The sequence below is a fragment of the Rhinolophus sinicus genome, chromosome 9 (assembly GCF_057876585.1).
Source record: "Rhinolophus sinicus isolate RSI-liver-muscle chromosome 9, RSI-T2T, whole genome shotgun sequence".
NCBI classification, from domain to species: Eukaryota; Metazoa; Chordata; class Mammalia; order Chiroptera; family Rhinolophidae; genus Rhinolophus; species Rhinolophus sinicus.
This window is the reverse complement of record NC_142509.1, coordinates 4138845-4159547: the sequence shown is the minus strand read 5'-3', so window position 1 is coordinate 4159547 and position 20703 is coordinate 4138845. Positions and strand designations below refer to the sequence as shown.

The 20703-nt window shown below is 43.4% G+C and overlaps 1 protein-coding gene across 1 annotated transcript in view; it reads left to right on the top strand.

Moving 5' to 3' along the window:
* The first annotated feature begins 274 nt into the window (after positions 1-274).
* CLMP (CXADR like cell adhesion molecule) overlaps positions 275-20703 on the top strand; it is a 111680-nt gene continuing 91251 nt past the window's right edge. Inside the window, exon 1 of the mRNA XM_074321708.2 lies at positions 275-614. Coding sequence (XP_074177809.1) covers positions 587-614 — 28 coding nt within the window. The 5' untranslated portion in view covers positions 275-586. The remainder of the gene's footprint in view (positions 615-20703) is intronic.

The window sequence follows — 20703 nt, the reverse complement described above, 5'->3', positions numbered from 1 at the left end:
GCAAACTGACCAGGCCTCATCCCTTGGCTCTTGGCCGAAGTGTCACCGACTCTCCTACACAGAATCAATCCTACCCCGAGCGCCCCGCGCAGCCACAGCGACACTGCTCTCCCCGAGTCCTCTGGCGGGGAGGTGGGGCCCTGCGGGACCAAATACCCGCCGCGCACTCCAGCGCCAGAAGGGCGGGGACGAACAAGGAGGGAGAGGGGAGGGAGGGAGGGGCTGCCGGGAGGAGGCAACCGTGTGGTTCCAGCTCACTCTATCCCCCCCCCCCGCCTCTTTCTTCACTCCTTTTTCTTTCCAAACAGGGAAAAGTGTTCCACGAAGCGTCTTTCCGCCTCGCTTCTTCCTCCCTAACCCTGGCCGCAGCTCCCGTCCGGGCGCTAGCTGGTGGGGCGCGCGCTGGAAACCCCTCGGCGCCCGGGAGCGCGGGGCGCGGAGCCGCTCCCGCGGCGGCACATGGCCGCAGTCACCCCGCGCGCACCCCGAGGCGCCGCGCCCAGCTCGCCCGAGGTCCGTCGGCTGCGCCCAGCCGCCCCGGAGGCCGGCAGCGGCTAAGCGGGAGGTGCCCGCGGTGGGCATCGAGATGACTCTCCTCTTCCTCCTCTGGTTAGGTGAGTGCCTCGGGGCGAGCGGGAGACCTGAGGGCCCGGGCAGACACACTCCAGCGTCCGGACCAGGACGCCGGCTTTCGACGGTTGTCCTGCAGTCCCTGGAGTGAGCCAGGCTCCTCTGCCTCTGCCTTAGCCCTACGGAGCAGCACATCTGGCCGCGAAGGGCCGCTCAGTCGGCCATGGAAAACGACTCACACATCTGGGCCCTGGAGCAGGCTTGGGGCTGGGGGTGGTTCCTGAGCCAGTCGGTGTGAACCGTTTGATGTGGAAGGTCCTTTTGGGGGATGGTGTTTAGTTTCAGGCGTATCTGGGGAAACTGGAGAACTGGGGGAAGGAAGGTTTCTTCAGGAATTTTTGTGCCAGGTTCCTGTGGGTTGGGGGAGCTTTTTGTCTCAAACAGGCGCCTCCAGGGCTCAGATTGGAAACAGATGTGTTGAAGGGTCAGAGGAAGGAAAGGGGGGGAATGACGGAGAGAAGAAAGGAGGAGAGGAAAAGGGCACAGCACCCAGAGAACCAGGAAGGTACAAACCCAAAAATGACCAGGGAAGGAAGAAGAGGGGAAGGGGCAGGGATTAGGAGGGAGAGAAAAGAGGAGCGTTAAATATGATGCAGGAGATCAAGACTTAGGGAGACTGAACAAAGAGAGTGCAACGAGAACGGAAAAACATGGAACAGAAGAGAAGAAGAGACAGAAACAGGTTCTAGGGCAAAAGAGAAGAGCCCTCCCCTCCCTGTGTGTCCCTGCTGGGGACTCCAGAGGCCTGAGAGGCCCCAAGGCACACGTTTCCCTGGCTGGAAGCAGGCAGGTTTGCATGACCAGGCAGGACAGTACACATCAGGGATGTGTGTGGGCAAGCGCTGACAGGAGGGAAACTGAATACCGAGGCTCCGGGGCAGGGAAGACAGGCAGGAAAGCTGAAGAGAAGTCAAGATGTGCACCAGCGAAGCACAGGGTCCCCCTGGAGGACCAAAAGTTAGCCAGAGTTCAGAAAATCAAATACCCAGTCTGTTGTGATACACGGAGCACTGCCCTGGACACAAGGCCACCTGGTTTTAAACTAACTAGGTGGCCTTGGATAACTTACTCACTACCTAGGGCTTCAGTTCCCTTAGCTCCAAAACAAGAACACTAGATGGTCCCTAAGTCTCTTCCAGGTCTGACAGCCTAACCAGCCTAAAACACCAGGCGTGTGACAGGGCCTGATAGCTAGGAAAACCCCAAACACAAGTGAAAAAGCACTAAAATGTTACCCTGAAATAGGTGTCTAAAGAACTCCCTGTCTCTTAACTCTCTTTTTTCCTTTTCTTTTCTTAAACCTTACAAACCAACTAGGCCATATGCTGTCTCAGCCAGCCCCAGGCCAATAATCACCCGGGACAGAGGCCTAAAGGAGGCAGACTAGCTGGAACTATTGCTCAGCCGCTGTTTTCTGAGCTCTTTTAGATACTCGCCCAGTATTGTAATACTGTTGCTGTGCACAGTTGGCATATCTAAATGGCACCTTTGTCACCTTTATTAGCCTCTACCCTTAAGCTACCAATCACCAGATGTTCAGTAGATTCAAACACAGAGGTCCTTATTGAAAACAGCTGGAATTCCTTACGTACTTATTATGCTGATCACTTTATATGTGCTATCGTGTTAACTCACTCATTCTTCATACCAAACTTATTGGCTACCCGCCCTTATCATCCCCACATTACAGATGAAGAAATCAAGGTGTAAAGAGATCAGATAACTCATGATTAGCAGACATGGGATTTGAATGTAAGTAGTCTGCCTCTAGAGATTGCTCACTAAACCACCAAGCTACACACCTAAAGATGTTCTCTGCGTCGAAGTCCAGTTTAGTCACCATTTGGACACAGTTTATAGTGGGAAGTGAAAGGTCACTTTGACCCACATGGTCGGCTCAGACAAAGAGGAGCCAACAAAGACATAGATCAAAAGATGTCACAGAGTCACTGCCCTTATTGGGTGCTTACTATGTGTTGTCATTCCTCTGATGAGAAAATAATCTGTTGGGTTGATTCTCTGTCTTTATTGTAGAAGCTAGCCCTCACGGTTTCTTTCTTGGTTCTGTCTTTATAAATTGTTACAAACTAAAGGCCACGTAGAAGAGAAAAAGTGGACTGCTGACTTGGAATTCTGCACAACTTGAGACTCAGCAGTCACACATACTATCAAGCTTTTCCACATTTATGCCTTTGTCAGACATACCAGATTCATAACATCCCAGCTCTAACTTGATGAAACTGTTCAAGTAAGAAATCACAGAGGAGAAGAGCTGAAAGTCAAGACAAGGGACAAGAAAGGATATCTGAGATGAGGCTGGTGAACAAAAGACAGGCATTTGAGGGAAGGAACTGAACACTAAAGGAACCTTTCTGTGACTGATCTCCCTGCACAGTCAGAGCCCTGGGGGAAGCACTCCTGTGGTCTGGATGACCCTTATTTGCAGAGTGGCTCTGGGCCATTGTATGCTGAGCACTCTTTAGGAAAGCCAGAAAGGATACCCTCAGAATTGCCTGGATCCTGAAATCATCTTCTCGTTCCTTGAAAGAACAGTTACAGGGTTGCCTCTGGCACTGCTGGCATGGTTTCTGGCCTCTTTTATCTAGCGAATGCACAGTATTGATGGGGAACTGGGAGGGCTAAGAGTTCATAGTCTTAACAAGGACAGACCAATGACTCCTTGCTTTCTGGACCTGCCAGTGAATGAAATCAAATGCCCCACCTCTCTGATGTGAATGAACAATTACTGCTCTGAGCCCCATAGAGGAGAAAGAAGGGAGACTTCATGGGCTCTCCCAGCCCCTGCCTCGCCTCTGACTCCCACTCCTCCTTGTCCCCCCCGGGGCTCAGATCCTCGTTATTCCCCCTGAACTTCTCTCCTGGACTTCTGTAATAGCTGCCACGTTGCTCTCCTGCCTGAGCGCTCTCTTCTTCATCCTGCACACTGCTACCACAGTAACCTTGTACGACTGCTGGCATAATGCAAAGAATTTGGATTAGGAACCTGGCAAGCTCTCTGGGTTCTTGTTCGGACTCCCTTGTCTGTAAAATTTGAATTCGGAATTGCCATAATGCTATGCTCTTAACCCCCTCTTCCATAAACCTTTAGTAGTCCCAACTGCTGGTAACATTATGTACAAACACCTCCTTGTCATATTGAAGGTTTTATACAATACCATTGCTCTCCTCTCCTCTGTCCCAGACAACTCTCCAGGTAGCCTGGACTACTTCCTATGCCCTAAACATGCCCCATGTTTCTTTCTGGTTCTATGCTTTTGTTTATGATAATCCCTCCACCCAAAATGCCCTGTTACTCTCCAGCTCTACAGAGCAAAATCTTATTTACCCTCCAAGTCTCACCTCAAATACCACCTCCTCCATATGCCTGTCCATGATTTCACCAACAGAACATGCTTTCCTTCCTTTGAATCCCAATAGCCTTTCTATTATGCTATTTGTAGTATTGTGATCTGAATGCTTATCTAATACCCCAGTTAGAGTATAAGCTCCATGCAGACAAGGACAGTGTCTCATTCATGTGGGCACCACTTTCAGTACTTTACCTAAACTAAAACCTTGTGAACTCTTTGTTAAATAACTGGGTTTTTTGAAATAATTAGAACATTTAAGTTCAAGAGACGTGAAAGATTTGGAGGATTACTACTCTTTGTGGAATGACACAACTCTGAGGAGCCCAGTTTTAACTCAGCTTGTTTTTGTGCTTGTCAATTCATGCAAATAGCACCAGTACTACTAAAAAAATTAAAAAATGTGCATAGAATATTACATCAACAGGGACCAGATATATTTGTTACACAAACTTATTGTGTTGTATTGAGTGTGTTAGTACCAGATTAACAATAGACTGTTGCATCGAAACTTCTGCCAGAATGGGGAAGGAACTTTGTTTCCCAGAAAATGAGCTTGAGGAAGGCTTTAATGCATAGTCCATTGGTCTGCAGTTTAATGACAGGTCTCAGTAGGATTCTATGCCCTTCCCTCGTCTTCCTACATTAATGATGATAGTCATAATAATGATAGATTTCCAGTAGGCTCATGTCTAATCCTATTTTTGTCTTGTGCTCAGCTGGGCAGTGTACACGTGAGTGTGTTTCAATGAATGTACCTAGTGATGACCGAGACAGACGTTTTTAAAAGGTAGAGTCAAAGATTGTCAGAAATGGGGAGAAGCTAAGAGACTATCTAAATCAATGGTTCAGAGGGATTTGGGTCAAGTTAAACGGCTAGCTTGGTAAGAGGGCCAAGACTAGCACCCTAATTCCATGATCAGTCCTATGATACATTATTGGAATAGAAAATGTCTCTCCCTCCTTTTCAGCTCGTGCAGTTAAGCTCCAAGATCACAGTTGCTCTTCAGATGCTTCAGTTAAATGAGCTAAATGCAGAATCACTGGCATTGGCTTTTTTGTTGAGAAATTGCCTGAAAAATAGGGCAGATGTCGTAACATTTCAATTTAGCCACCATAACTGGAAATCCTGAAAGCTTCTGCAATGCTTTGTGTAATGTCTGGTGCATTCAGGAAAAAGAGATTATACCCAGAGTCCCAAAGATGTGGGTGTGTGCCTACAAGGAATAGGATGAAAAATCAATAGCTATAGCTCCTTCATAATTTTGCTGGGTTTTTCTGGGCAAGTCATACCGCTCTAAGCCTCAGTTTCTTTCTCTGTAAAATGAGATTATTAGACTAAATGTATCTCAAAGTTTCCTATACCACTAACATTCTCTGATTTTTTCCTTACTTCTGAGAATTGGCCACTGGTTTAGTGTGGTTGTGATGAGGAACCCATGGGTGTCACCATGCTTATCTGATTTTTTCAGACACTTGTCCACTCATGGCAATTGGTACATCTGATTATGATTATGAATCCAGATGGGCTGACTGCCTCATGTGAAGAGAGCATCAGGGACTTCATCCTGGACCTGCTCTGGGCCACTGTCAGCCAGGGAGCATCATTCACGGTCAGGGTGGAGGCCAGAGACCCCTGCCCAGGAAGTTTAGTAGCTGAGATACCAAGAAGACCTCACCCTAAGCAGAGTTACCTACAAAACATCCCCAAGCATGGACACCCAGGATAGACTTCTGTGTGGAGGCTCTATTGTGTGAAGCTACTTGCAAGAATTAAGCATTTTTTTCAACTTTAAAAATTAAGGCATAGTTTACATATCATAAAGTGCACCCATTATGTGTGCAGCTTAATGGGTTCCTTGCATGGATTTGAACGTGTGGTTGAGTTTTGAAATATGAATTGTATATTATTAGCTCACTTGTAGCACCTGAAGAGGATTATATGGGGAGGATTATTATAACAGTAGAATTCATTTCTAACATTTGTACAAGGTTTAGCAATTTACAAAGTAACAGAATTAGCAACATACCTTATTTATCCTCAGATCACTCTGAGAGTAAATGTTACTGTTATGCCATTTTACAGATAAATAAACTGAGACTTAGAGCAATAAAGTGAGCTTCTCAAGATTACCCTGTTAGTAAACAGCTGAGCCAAGACACCAACCCAGCACTTTGGATTCCAAGACTATTTGCTTTCCATTTACCAGGAGGCACATAGTTATTCTGAAATCGAGGCTTCTGTTCTAGCAAGAAGAGAGGGGGTAGGCTGAAGAAGAGGCTTCATTGACAGGGTTCTAAACCATAAATCCCACAGCAGAAAACTCAGAACATTTTTCCCTTACCCCCCACTTCATTCAAATGATTGAGAAATTGTTTGGGTTAATGACTGTCATTTACACCCAGAATGGCTACATATATCATACATGGGTTACTAGTGCCTTCTAATTAATCCTAAGACTCGTACTTCTCAAGGTTATTGTTTGGAGACCTTGCCTTGCACTGGAGTCAGACACATGACCTCTGCAATCCTGTGGGTGGTAAATGTGCATGACTGGGTATGACTGCTCTGTGTGTTACTTTATCTAGTGAAATTTGTCTTTTTTAGCAGTTTTGATTTCCTTATTTTGCCCCACCCCCCCCAAAGAATGCAGACTGTAGCAAAAAATAAAAATAAAAATTCTGGTTATCTGAGCTTCCTCAGTGTCTGGATGCTGGAAAACTAAAGGTTTATTTCCTTTGGCATCATATAGACCAAAATGAGGGAAGAATGCTGAAATCAAACAACTTTTATTTTGCCAGTGACAGTCAGTTGGATCACTATGTGTGCAGCCTCAGCCAAAGTCTGTTGGTGATAAGACTGCTTTGTTTCAGTAGAAAGCAGGGGAGAAAGCTGTTTCCTTTGCGCTCACACTGAGAAGAGAAAATGGGCAACCATCTTCAGAATGGTTTCCTAGCTGATATGGAATATCAGCTGGGAAGTTCTTCTGAAGCCAGGCAGCAAAGGGGATCTGGAGAGTTAGGCTACTAAAGGCAACAGAGGAAAGAAAGGAGATGAGCAGAGAGAAGAGGAGACAGAGGAAGGTAACAACAGCAAGAGCAGAGGATGAAAAAGCTGAGTTATGATCTCTGATCTCCTGGTGTGTACAGAGCAGCTTCTCTGAGCTCATTCTATTTCAGGATGGGGGGCAGCAGCTCCTTAACTTCCCTTTTGGGATTGTCTTTAGCACTCACTTGTGTACTGTAACATTTGCTACTTCATTCGCACACTCTCACTCACAAAACAATTACAGAAGGGAGGTGCAGTCTATAATTCATGCCCTGTGCTAGGCTCGTAGATTCCAGTAATACAACAGACATAGTTTCCACCATCTCAGAACTCTGCCCAGTGGATGTGACGTAGTCATAAACAGGGCATTACAGATATATGAAAGTGCGGTGGTAGGGCAAAGCAGCAAGGTTTTGAGGGGTCCCAAGGAGGAAGCAACTTCATTATGTGCTATCTTATGGAGATAAGGCATTACTTCTACGGTGGGTCTTCTGGGCTATGTCTGAAATTCCTCCATCCTTTACCGTACTTGCACGTCGGTGACGTGGGTTGATGGATCATCCCCATTATCATCAGCACAGATATTTAAGTGGTGTGTGTCCTTGGCATTCAGCCAGGTGCTTCCTGGAGGAATTGAACCTCTGATGTCCGTGTCTCTGGTCTCATTCTTCATCACAACCTGCCAGCTACATAGCTACTTATATCTCCTCATTCCTCATGAGCTGTTAAAAAGGGGAGAGAAAGAGAAAGATACATCAATGAATTTGGATCTCTTAATTATTAAGAATGGTGGGCTATACACTGAGGTTTTAATGGTATTTGTCCACATGGAGAGCGAATAGGATCAAGCCAAGAAGGAATTTTCTGTTCTAGAAGAAATTCATTGCATTGAACAGCGAGAGACTCAGCCCCTGACAGGGTCTTGCTTTTTCTCTTGAGGTGGGTGGGGGTGGGGAGGATCAAATCCCAAAGAGGGAAATTGCTTTGTGACTTCATTGTTTAAATTTAGGCCTGGGTTTGTAGGGATCATTCAGACTGGGAACAGTAAGTCTTATGACCCGTACTCTGTCACTTCTCATTACTTCCAGTGACAGTTCCAATTATTTTCAATCACTCTTTAAGGGAAGAGCAGGACAAGGCTTCCATGTGGACCAAGCAATGTAGCAACCTCTGCGAGAGCCTGGCCCCAAGGTCCTCAGACCCCAGGTCTGAAGATCGGCTCAGCCACTTCATAATCATGTGGCCTTGGGAAAGTCACTTTACCTTCTTTGCTGGGAGAGGCTCAGCCTACGGATATTTGGAGGGTCTGTTTGCAGTCAGCTGACACAGACCCTCAGGGCCAGCCTTCAGGGATTCGGCCACTGCTGTTCCTCCACCCTGCAAACCAGGCTTCAGGGAATGCCACTCTGCTCCAGAACCTCAAGAATTGCATAAAGCCCATCTGTGCCCCAGCTGTCTGCAACTGCTCTGGAAGGGAAACATTTTGTGTTCTTTAGCCTTGGGAAAGAGATGCCCTTCCTTAGGCTGCTCAGCAGGGCCTGTGCAGGTTGCCAAAACAATGTCACGTGTGCAGGCCTTCTCTCCCAGGCTCCTCCCTCTCTACCACCTGCTCTTGAATCCCTGTGGCAAGTTGGACTGCCTCAGCCTGGCCAAATCCTGAGTAGTTCGTTTCTGCTTTTGCTGCCAAATAATGCCTTATTGAGCACCTACTATATAGTAGGCACTGTGCTTTCATACGAGTAATTTCTAGTCTCCTCACAGCAACCCATGAGGCAGATTTCATTATCCATATTTTCAAGTCAGAAAAGTGAGACTTCAGAGTAAGGATGTTCTGTCCTAGGCTGTACAGCTTGATTATAGCAAAATGGAAGATTATTGGAACTGAGTTTGCATTCTGCTTCAGCTCTGATCTGGGGAAGATGAGAATGAGGAGCTAGATGGATAACACACATATATAGTGACACACTATCAAAGGCCACTCAGGGACCGAGAGTCACCTGGTCTCTGAGGGTTCGGCCTAATAAGGAGGCACAAGTTCCTGCATTCTCCCCTTTTCTGGCCGTCATTTGTCCTGACCAAAATTAGACCCTAATGAGCCTGCCACCCACATTTAAGATGTGTTGAATTACATTTCCTTTTGAAATTTGGGAGGAAAGGAAAACCTCAAGGTGAGAAGAAAAATGTCTTTTTTTCCACTGACCTGAACAGCAAAGGGTGTGATTTCCCTGTCTATTAAAGAGAGCTAAGCTGCATGTCCCAGATTTCTGAGACCTAGAATTCCCACTCAGAATGAATTCTTGGGCCAGACAGGTAGTCTGGGTTTCCAGCAGAGGCCTTCCTCTGTCCACTTTCTTCTGCTGGCCCTTCGTCTCCTACCCAGCTCCAGCCTGTGATAGGGAAGTACAGCCCTTCCCACCTCTCCACCCTCAAAGAAGGAGAGGTTGGAAACAGGGCCACTTCTCCACAGCCACCTTCTCTGCTCCATTGCCTCTCATGCCATGTTCCAGGAGTCCTGCAGCTTCCCAAGCCCGGAGGAATCCAGGTAACAGTCCCTCACATGCAGGCCACCTTAGCCTGACCTTCCCATTGCTCTTGTTTTCTCTAGGCCCAATATAGACTTCTCTCAGATCTGGCTCTAAATGAGAGGGAGAGAGAGAGAGACAGAGAAACACACATAAACACACACAAAGAACGAGAGAGATACAGAGACAGAGACAGAGACAGAGAGAGAGAGACAGAGAAGGACAGAGAGAGGCACAGAGACAGAGACACAGAGATACAGAGACACAGAGGCAGAGAGAGACAAAGACTGAAACACACAGACAGAGAAGAGTGTGGACTCTGTAAAGCTTGTCTGTCATGTGTTGCCTCTTCCTTTCTGCCCCCCTCTCCCGCTTCTCTAAATCCACACCCCCCAACTTCTGCAGAGAACCCCCTCCTGAAAGGTTGTGTTCTCAGCAATCCCGAGCTAATGGTGGTGCTCTGCCCTGTGGTCTGCCCTCACGCCTCACCGCTTGCTTTTTGATACTTCCATACTGTTAACCTTACATTTCGCTTTGCCCGGTAGCCTCTTCACCGCTTATCCCTGTCCACCTCCAGCCATCCTTCAAGACCATGGGCTTATCACATCTGCAAAGGCTTCCCTGACGCTCCCAGGGGAAGAGCACTGCTTGCCAGTCTATTTCCCCAAAGATCTTGTTCATATCTTTGGATAGTTTGTCACATTATATAGTCAGGTTCTCTGTCTTTTCTGTGTGATTAGGAGCAGGGGACAGTATCGTATTGTCTGTAATACCAAGTCTAGTGCTTGGCACATATTAGATACTTGGAAAATGGATGAATGAGTGAACACATGAACAAACAACTTAGTGAATGTAAAATATAAGCTTATAAAAGTGAAGGGATTACCTCTTTACTAGAAGACATAACTAATACCTGTTACCCCCTCCTAGAATATCTTTTTTTAATTATTAGTTTTAAGTGCACAAAACAACATAATACCAACAGGTCTACTACCCATCTGATACTGTAGCTAGCTATTACAATACGATTGACAGTATTCCTTATGCTGTACTTTACACCCTGTGAATATATATATATATATATATATATATATATATATATATATATGTATGTGTGTGTGTGTGTATATATATATATATTTAAAATAGTTGATCTTCAATATTATTTTATATTAATTTCAGGTGTACAGTGCAGTAGTTAGACATTTGTATAATTTATGAAGTGATCCCCCCAATAAGCCTAGTATCCATCTGACACCGTACATAGTTTTTACAACATTATTGACTGTATTCTCCATACTGTATGTTACATCCCTGTGACTATTTTGTAACTACCAATTTGTACTTAATCCCTTCACCTTTCTCACCCAACCCCCTAATGCCCCTACCATCTAGCAACAGTTTGTTCTCTGTATCTATGAGTCTATTCCTGTTTTGTTTGTTTATTGATTTTGTTCTTTAGATTCCACATATAAATGAGATCATATTTGTCTTTCTCAGTCTGACTTTTACACTTAGTATAATATCCTCCAGGTCCATCCGTGTTGTTACAAATGGTAAGATTTCATTCTTTTTTTTGGTAGAGTAATACTCCATTGTATAAATGTACGACAATTTCTTTATCCAATCATCTACTGATGGGCATTTCAGTTGTTTCCATATCTTGGCTATTGTGAATAGCAGTGCAACAAACATAGGGGTGCATATATCTTTTCAAATTAGTGTTTTGGATTTCTTTGGATAAATACCCAGGAGTGAAATTGCTGGGTCATAGATAGTTCTATTTTTTTATTTTTTGAGGAATCTCCAAACTGTTTTGCACAGTGGCTTCACGAATTTGCAATCCCACCAACAGTGCACAAGGGTTCCCTTTTCTCCGCACCCCACCAACACTTGTCTGTTGATTTACTGATGATGGCCATTCTGTCAAGAGTGAGGTGATAACTCATTGTGGTTTTTATTTGCATTTCTCTGATGATTATTGACGTTGATCATCCTTTCTTATGTCTGTTAGCCACTTGTATGTCCTCTTTGGAGAAATGTCTATTCAGGTCCTCTGCCCATTTTTTAATTGGATTGTTTGTTTTTTTGGGTGTTGAGTTGTATGAATTTTCTATAAATTCTGGATATTAGCCTCTAGTCAGATGCATCATTGGCAAATATCTTCTCCCATTCCGTAGGATGTCTTTTCAATTTGTTGATGATTTCCTTTGCTGTGAAAGAAATTTTTAGTTTGATGTAGTCCCATTTGTTTATTTTTTCTTTTGTTTCTCTTATCCAAGGAGCTATATCAGTAAAAATATTACCAAAGGTAATGTCTGAGAGTTTGCTGCCTATGTTTTCTTCTAGGATTTTTATGGTTTCAGGTCTTACATTTGAATTTTTAATCCACTTTGAGTTTATTCTTGTATATGGTGTAAGAAGGTGGTCCAGTTTCATTTTTTTTGTATGTGTCTGTCTAGTTTTCCCAGAGCTGTTTATTAAATAGACTGTCTTTACCCCAGTGTAAATTCTTGCTTCCTTTGTCATAGATTAAATGACCATATAGTCATGGATTTATTTCTGGGCTCTCTATTCTGTTCCATTGATCTATGTGTCTCTTTTAATGCCAGTACCATGCTGTTTTGATTACTATAGCCTTGTAGTATAGTTTGACATCAGGTAGCCTGATCCCTCCAGCTTTGTTCTTCTTTCTCAAGATTGCTGTGGCTATTCAGGGTCTTTTGTGGTCTCATGTAAATATTAGGATTATTTGTTCTATTTCTGTGAAAAGTGCCATTGGTATTTTGATGGATTGCTTTGGGTAATATAGACATCTTAACTATATTAATTCTTACTATTTATGAGCATGGTATATGTTTTCATTCATTTGTATGTTCTTTAATTTCTCTCTTCAATGCCTTATAATTTTCTGAGTACAGGCCTTTTACTTCCTTGGTTAAATCTATTCCTAGGTATATTATTTTTTTGATGCAATTGTAAATGGAATTGTTTTCTTAATATCTCTTTCTGGTAGTTCATTATTGGTCTATAAAATGCAACTGATTTCTGAATGTTAATTTTGTATCCTGCTACTTTACTAAATTCATTTATCAGTTCTAATAGTTTTTTGTGTAATCTTTGGGGTTCTCTCTATATAGTAACATGTCATCTGCAAATAATGACAGTTTTACTTCTTCCTTTCCCATTTGGATGCCTTTTATTTACTTCTTTTGTCTGAATGCTATGACGAGGACTTCCAGTACTACGTTGAATAAAAGTGGTGAAAGGGGACGTCCTTGTCTTGTTCCTGATCTTAAGGGAAATGCTTTTAGCTTTTCCCTGTTGAGTATGATGTTAGCTGTGGGTTTGTCATATATGCCCTTTATAATGCTGAGATATGTTATCTCTATTCCCATTTTGCTGAGAGTTTTTATCATAAATGGATGCTGAATTTTGTCAAGTGCTTTTTCTGAAACTATTGATATGACCATATGACTTTTATTTTTCATTTCCTTTATGTGGTGTATCACATTAATTGATTTGAGGTTGTTGAACCAACCTTGCATACCAAGAATGAATCCCACTTGATCATGGTATATGATCATTTTGATGTATTACTAAATTCAGTTTGCTAATATTTTGTTGAGGATTTTTGCATCTATGTTCATTAGGGATATCGGCCTATAGTTTTCTTTTTTTGTAATGTCTTTGTCTGGTTTTCAATTCAGGGTAATGGTGGCCTCATAGAATGAGCTTCGGAGCCTTCCCTGCTCTTGAATTTTCTGGAATAGTTTGAGAAGAATAGGTGTTAATTCTTCTTTAAATGTTTGGTAATATTCACCTGTGAAGCCATCTTGTCCAGGACTTTTGTTTGTTGGGAGCTTATTGATTACAAATTCAGTTTCATTAGTAGTCATCAGTCAGTTCAGATTTTCTATTTCTTCTTGATTCAGCCTGGGAAGACTGTATACTTCTAGGAATTTATTCATTTCTTCCAGAACGTCCAAATTGTTGGTGCATAGGTGCTCATAGTATTTTCTTAAAATATTTTTTATTTCTGTGGTGTCTGTTGTCACTTCTCTTTCATTTCTGATTTTATTTATTTGGCTCCTCCGTCTTTTTTTCTTGAAGAATGTGGTTAAAGGTTTGTCAATTTTGTTTGTCTTTTCGAAAAAACGAGCTCTTGGTTTTCTTTGATCTTTGGTATTGCATTTTCAGGCTCTATTTCAGTTATTTCCATTCCGATCTTTATTATTTCCTTCCTTGTACTCACTTTGGGCTTTGTTTGTTATTAGGTGCAAAGTTAGACTGTTTATTTAAATTTTTCTTGTCTTTGTTTCTTTTTTTCAGGTAGGGCTGCATTACTATAAATTTCCCTCCTAGGACTGCTTTCGCTGTATCCCATAGATTTGCGGTCATTGTGTTTTCATTTTTGTTTGTCTCAAGGTATCTTTTGAGTTCTTCCTTGATCTCGTTGTTGATGCATTCTTCTATTGGCATGTTATTTAATCTCCATGTGTTTGTATGCTTTTCAGTTTTTTTCTTGTCATTGGTTTCTATTTTCATACCACTGTCGTCAGAGAAGACGCTTGATATGGTTTGAACCTTCCTGCAATTACTGAGACCTGTTTTGTGGCCTAATATGTGATCTATCTTAGAGAATGTTCCATGTGCTCTTGAAAAGAATGTATATTCTGATACATTGGGATGAAATCATCAATTAAATCTATCTGGTCTAGTGTATCATTTAAGGCCATTGTTTTTCTGTCTGGAAAATCTGTCCATTGGTGTCAGTGGGATGTTAAAGTCCACTATCATGATTGTGTTCTGTTGATCTCTGCCTTTATGTCAGTCAATCTTTGTTTTATATATTTAGTTGCTCCTATGTTATGTGCATAAATGTTTACAAGGGTTTTGTCCTCCTGTTTGATTGGTCCTTTTATTATTATGAAGTGTTCTGTTTTGTCTCTTTTTATAGCCTTCATTTTAAAGTCTATTTTTTTCAATATAAGATTGCTACACAGTTTTTTATTTGTTTCCAGTTGTGTGAAATATCTTATTCCATCCCTTTCAGTCTATGTATGTCTTTCAATCTGATGTGAGTCTCTTGTAGACAGCATATGCATGGGTCTTGTTTTCTTATCCATTCACTACCCTATGTCTTTTGATTGGAGCATTTAATCCACTTACATTTGAAGTGACTATTGATAGGTGCGTAGTTATTACCATTTTATTATTCATATTTTTGATCTTTGTTTGTTTTCTCCCTTCTTAAAGAAGTCCTTTTAACATATCTTGTAATACTGGCTTGGTGGCAATGAATTCCTTTAGCTTTTTCTTGTCTGGGAAGCTCTTTATCTGTCTTTCCATTCTAAATGATAGCCTTGCTGGGGAGAGTAGTCTTGGTTGTAGGCTCTTTTTTTTCTCACTTTGAATATTTTCTGCCACTCCCTTCTGGCCTGCAAAGTTTCTGTTGAGAAGTCAGCTGGTGGTCTGTGGATGCTCCCTTGTAAGTAATTAGTTCTCTTTCTCTTGCTTCTTTTAAGATTCTCTCTTTGTCTTTAACTTTTGCTATTCTGATATAATGTGTCTTGGTGTGGGCCTCTTTGGGTTCATCTTGCTTAGGACTCTCTCTACTTCCTGGGCTTGTATGTCTATTTTCTTTGCCAGGTTAGGGAAGTTTTCAGTCATTATTTCTTCAAATAGATTTTCAATCCCTTGCTCCCTCTCTTCTCTTTCTGGTACTCCTATGATGCAAATGTTGTTATGCTTGATGTTGTCCCAAAGGCCCCTTAAAATACCTTTGGGTTTTTTAAATTCTTTTTTATTTTTGTGGTTCTGATTGGGTTTTGTTTTTTTTATGCTACCTTGTCTTCTAAATTGCTGAATTGATTCTGTGCTTCACCCTATCTGCTGTTGATTCCTTCTAGTGTAGTCTTCATTTCTTTATTTCTTTATTCTTTATTTCTTTATTTCTGACTGATTCTTTTTTATGGTTTCTATGTCTTTCTTTATGCTTACTATCTCTTTGTTGGAGTTCCCACTAAGTTCCTTAAGCATTCTTATAATCAGTGTTTTAAACTTTGTTTCTGGTAGGTCGGTTGCCTCCATTTAGTTTAGTTCTTTTTCTGGAGTTTCCCCTGTTCTTTTATTTGGGACATTATTTTTCCTTCATTCTGGCTGCCTCTCTGTGTTTGCTTCTTTGAACTAGGCAAATCTCCTATGTTTCTCTGTCTTTGCTGGGTGGGCTTAGGTAGTATTTGTCCTGTATCGTCCAGTAGCACAGTCTCCCTGATCCGCTGTGTGTGTGTTCCAGGAGTGTCCCTTGTGTGTGTTGGTGTATTTTCCTGTTGGGTGGGATTGACGCCCAGCCTGACTGACTCTGAGGATTTGCTATAGCCACAGTGTATGAGCTGCTGTGGGTGGGAGGCTGACCCCTCAGGAGGGGATTCACCCTTCTGGGCTGTTGTGCCTTAAGACTACCCTTTGGGTATGTTGCTTCTGGGGCTAACCAGGTAGTGCTCTTGTGTGGTCTGAAAATGGGAAAATGGCTGCTGTCCCTCCAGTGCTCGCCCCATAGCCACACAACTCAGTCTTTTCCTGCATGTCTCCAGCATCTCTTGAGTTGCCACCTCTCCACTGGAAACCAGGTGAGTGTTTGCAAGTGAGTGAGTCTGTGTGTGGGCCCTTTAAGAGGGCCTCTGGGCTTTCAGCCACCTTTCATCTCACCGGTATGGAAAGACAGAGTCCTCACTGATTTTCACTGCCAGATGTTGTAGGAACTGCTCTTTCCAGCACAGGACCCCTCTGCTTGTGAGGTAGGTGTGGGGCTGAGACCCTTCCCTCATCTGGGGTTACCTCTGCCACCGAGGTGCCCGTCCCAGTGCTCATCCACTACCTGTGGATTTGGGGTCAGCTCGTTTCACATCTCTGCCCCTCCTACCACTCTCTATGTGGCCTCTTCTTTATATTCTTAGTTATATGGATTCTGTTCATCTAGTCTTCAGATGGTTCTTGAGGTTGATTGTTCTATGACTTATTTGTAATTTTGGTGTGATCCTGGGAGGCAGTAGGCATTGCATTTACCTAATCCGCCATCTTAGACCTTCTCCCCTCCTAGGATATCTTTAATGGGGATTCTTTATCACCAAAAAGACCCCAAAGAGGAAGTGGTCATTTTAGGCATCGAAGAGAAAATGGCAGGAATATTGTGGGCAGAGGAGAGGGCCTGTCCAGTATGCCTCAAAATACTACCACTTGGTAGTCCAACCACTCTTAGTTGCTTCCTGAACAGGACTGACTCGCAGTCATTGTAAGGTTGGAGCTGTGCAGTGAGCAGGTCCAGGGTGGGTGGTGGCATGGCATTCTGCAAACCCTCCACCTTAAATCTGGTCATGGGAAGCCTATAGCAGTTCAACCCTTTTAGACTTTGGTGATTTCTTTTCCATGTAATAATTTGGGGAACATGTGGCTTCTCCTTCCAGCATCATTCTGAATTTTAGCCTCATTCATGGACAGGCCAACCATGTGACTGATTCCTTCCCTGGTCCTTTGTAGGTCCTCTGGGGGTGAATGACAAGGTTTGTTATAGCCAATACAGGGACCCCTTACCTGGAACATGGAGTTAAAGGTCTTCTTCCTTCTCTTTTCTCTGTCTTCTGTCTTTGTGGATTCACCCTGCTCATCACTAACTCTACTAGGGTATCACTAAGGCAAGACAAGCAGAAGAAACATGTCAGCCAATGATTACAGAAAGTGATGGTGGGATTTTAAAAATATATTGTTTCAAGGATTAGTGCTTAGACATATGCTAGCTCATTTAATCTTCGTGACAGCATTATGAGGCAGATATTGTCAGCATCCTTGTTAGAAAAAAGGATCAGAGAAGTTAAGACATTTTCTCAATGTTACACAGCTAGTTAGTAGCAGAACCAAAACTGGAAGCCAGGTCTTCAAGCTCCCAATTTATTGCTTATCCCTCTCCTGCACACGACCACGAGCCCCCTATGAATGGCAGCAGCATCCCACAGCAATCAGCAGTTCTCTCTGCTGTCTTCCAGCCTCTGTTGCCCCATTGCTGCATCATCTCATTGAGTAGGCATGGAATGAGCTTCTGGGAAGGCTGGAGATATACTATGTGCAGTGACCAACCATCCTGATTTGCCCAGAACTGAGGCGTTTCACAGGATGTGGAACACAGGATTTTCGGCACTAAAACCAGGAAAATCCCAAGAAAATCATTCAAGTTCTTGCCCCGATAGTATGGTAGGTACCTTGCTCCCCAAAGTGTGTTCCTCAGACTAGCAGCAGTAGTATCACCAGAGAGCTTGTTAGAAACGTACAATCTCAGGCCCTACCCCAGACCCACTGAACCAGAATCTGCAAGGTCTGTGCAAGATCCCCACAGAATATAAAAACCACCTGAGAAACTCTAGAACAAGACCTAATGCACCTTTCACAGAAGTTGGGAAAATGGTGGACTTGCACCTGAATTATCTGAACATGGTAAAGTTTTTCTATAACCTCAGATGATGTATACTGACATGAAAAAGTTAGATTTATAGGCTGAGGAAGAAAGGCGTTAAAGGTCCCATATTTGACCCAATTGTGGTGAAAGGTTGGAGGCTGTCTTGATGCTGTATCGTCATGAAGTGATTAGTGGTTAAGCATTCCTGTCTATCCTTGAAATGAGGATGTTCTTATAAAGGCTCTGAAGTTTCCTGGATTTGTTCGCCATTATACTGGGGAAAGGCTGGCTCTGTCCGTAGTGGGCAGCAAATTAAAGTGTGTGCAAGGACAGCAGCAGGCTAGGTTCAGGGGGCTTGGGGATTCAGACACGTGAAGTAGAAGTACAGAGGGCACAGTATATCATAGAGCCATGCTTTGGCAAACAAATAGGAGACTCTCAATACCTATTTATTGAAGAAATAATGAGGCTGTAAAAAGTGGGATTCCAAACCTACGTGTTTTCCTGTTTGATGCCTGGCTCCTCGTCACAGGAACCTGACCTAGATTAGCAAACAAGTTATCAGTGGTCACCCTGCCTTTCCTTCCCCAAGGCAAGAACCTCGCTTGGACATAAACAGAAGGCGTCTAGTCTGTGCTACAGGTGGTTGGCCAACTCCTCTTATGTTTCAAGAGCTTCTCTAAGCCTTAGGCTTATCTCAAAGTAAACCTGGCTCAAAACAGTTGTTCAGGTCCTTTTAAATGATGGTTGTGTGTCATCTTTTGTTAATCTTTTTTCTCTAAAACCTGTCAGATGTTAAAATAACAGGCACCAAGCTAGGCAGGGGAAGACATTTGTATTTCTTGGGTAGGCAGAGTAGCGTCAAACTAAATGCAGTGTAACCCACATTTGTCACCTTTGTCTCTATTCCAAGTCACATGCCCAGTAGGAACTCTGCAATAAGGACAGCCCAAGGGAGGGGGTGACAGGCAGGCCTGGAGATGAATGTGTTCATCCGTTCAGTTAGAGCTGTTCCAAACAAAGCTGATTTCTGCTGTGATATTAATCCCATCCTGACACCGAGACATCAAACCGTCACTTTTTTCCTAACAGGGAGAGATGTCTCTGACCTAGTTTGGATTATAACAGTTTCTTCTGTGTGGGTTGTTTTCCCTGGGACCTCAAAGGGCTTGGTGTAGGTGGATTTTGTAAGAAGATGCAGATTCCATTACAGAGCAACTCCTGTGTGCTTGGTACTGTGGGTGGGGTGGAGTCATGCGTGACCCAAGACCCCATTCATCACGCAATCTGGTCCGGGGACCAGACTGACAGGGAAAAACAAATGGTGAAAGACGTCAGAGAATGTAATTAAATGCCAGAATGTTTGGTGCAGACAGGAAGTGAAATGGGAGTTCTGGAAAAGGATAGTCATTAAGGTGTAAGATTTTTTTAGCTAACAGTGGAGCAAGACTATGTGTAACATAAGGTGAATGCATAACCACTTGAAGACATTGTGTCATGGGGCGAGTGAGGGGGCAGGAGTGAGAGCCCGAGAGTCTGGAGTAGAGGAAGGGGAAGGGGGACGAGCACGTGCGGGTGGGGTTGTGGAAATAGTTGTTCTGGAAATAACACACATTCATAGTTTACAGGCCAATTTGGGGACCTATTCCAGGCAGTATTGAGAAATGGCTGTGGGCAACTCACTCATTGGGCCTTAGTTTTCACCCTGCACGGGGAGAGACTGGAACATAGTACTTCTAGGTGCTTCCTGTTCTGCAGTATTCCTTGGTGGGAGGTTCCCACGAAATGATTGTTCCTGTTCTTCTCCCCGCGGGCTGTAAGCTGATGGTCTCACCTGCACCCCCCAGCTCTTCCACCCTCCCCTAGGCTCCCTCCTCTACTCTGGCTCTGCCCCAAGTGCTTTCTCTTGCGCCTAGAATAGACCCATTCTGTCTGACCCTGCACAAGCTTCTGCCCCAGAAGATGCCAAAGTCTTTCCTGTCTCAGGGTCTTCACACTTGTTGCTCCCTCATCCTGGAATGTTCTTTCCCGTGATCTTTGTAAGGTCGGCCCCTTACCTTCCAAGTTTCAGTGCAAATACTACCTCCATGATACCTTTCATGAGCTCCACCCACCCTCCCCAGAGCCTCTGCCTGGTCACCCTCACATTACCCTGTTATATTTTCTTCTTAACATTTATCACAATCTGAAGTATTCTTTTTTAACTTCTGTTCATGCACTTGTCTATTGTCTGTTTCTATAAGAGCCTATATTTTGTGTCATTGCTTTCTGTATCGCCTGCACTTAGAACAGTGCGTGACAGAGAGAGAGATGCTCAATAAAGATACGATAAATAAATACATATGCTGTTTTTTGTGTGGCATGCATAGCAACAGAGGCATTTTATAAATGAAAAAAAGTCATTTAATGAGACCTTATTATGTGCAAAGCTCTTTATATGTATTATTTCATTTAATCCTCACAACAACTCTCCCAAGTAGGTGCTATTAGGTGGCCATCTGTCTTGGGGCAAGTCAATCTGAGCCTCAGTTTCTATATTTGTAAAATGGGGATTGATATGTACTTCAGGGTGTGGCTGTGCGTATTACATCAGGGGACGGGTATACAAAAATGTCCAGCACAGTGCCTTTCAAAGATGAATGTCTTTAAACCATCACTTTATAATTTGGAGGGTCCTTTACTTGT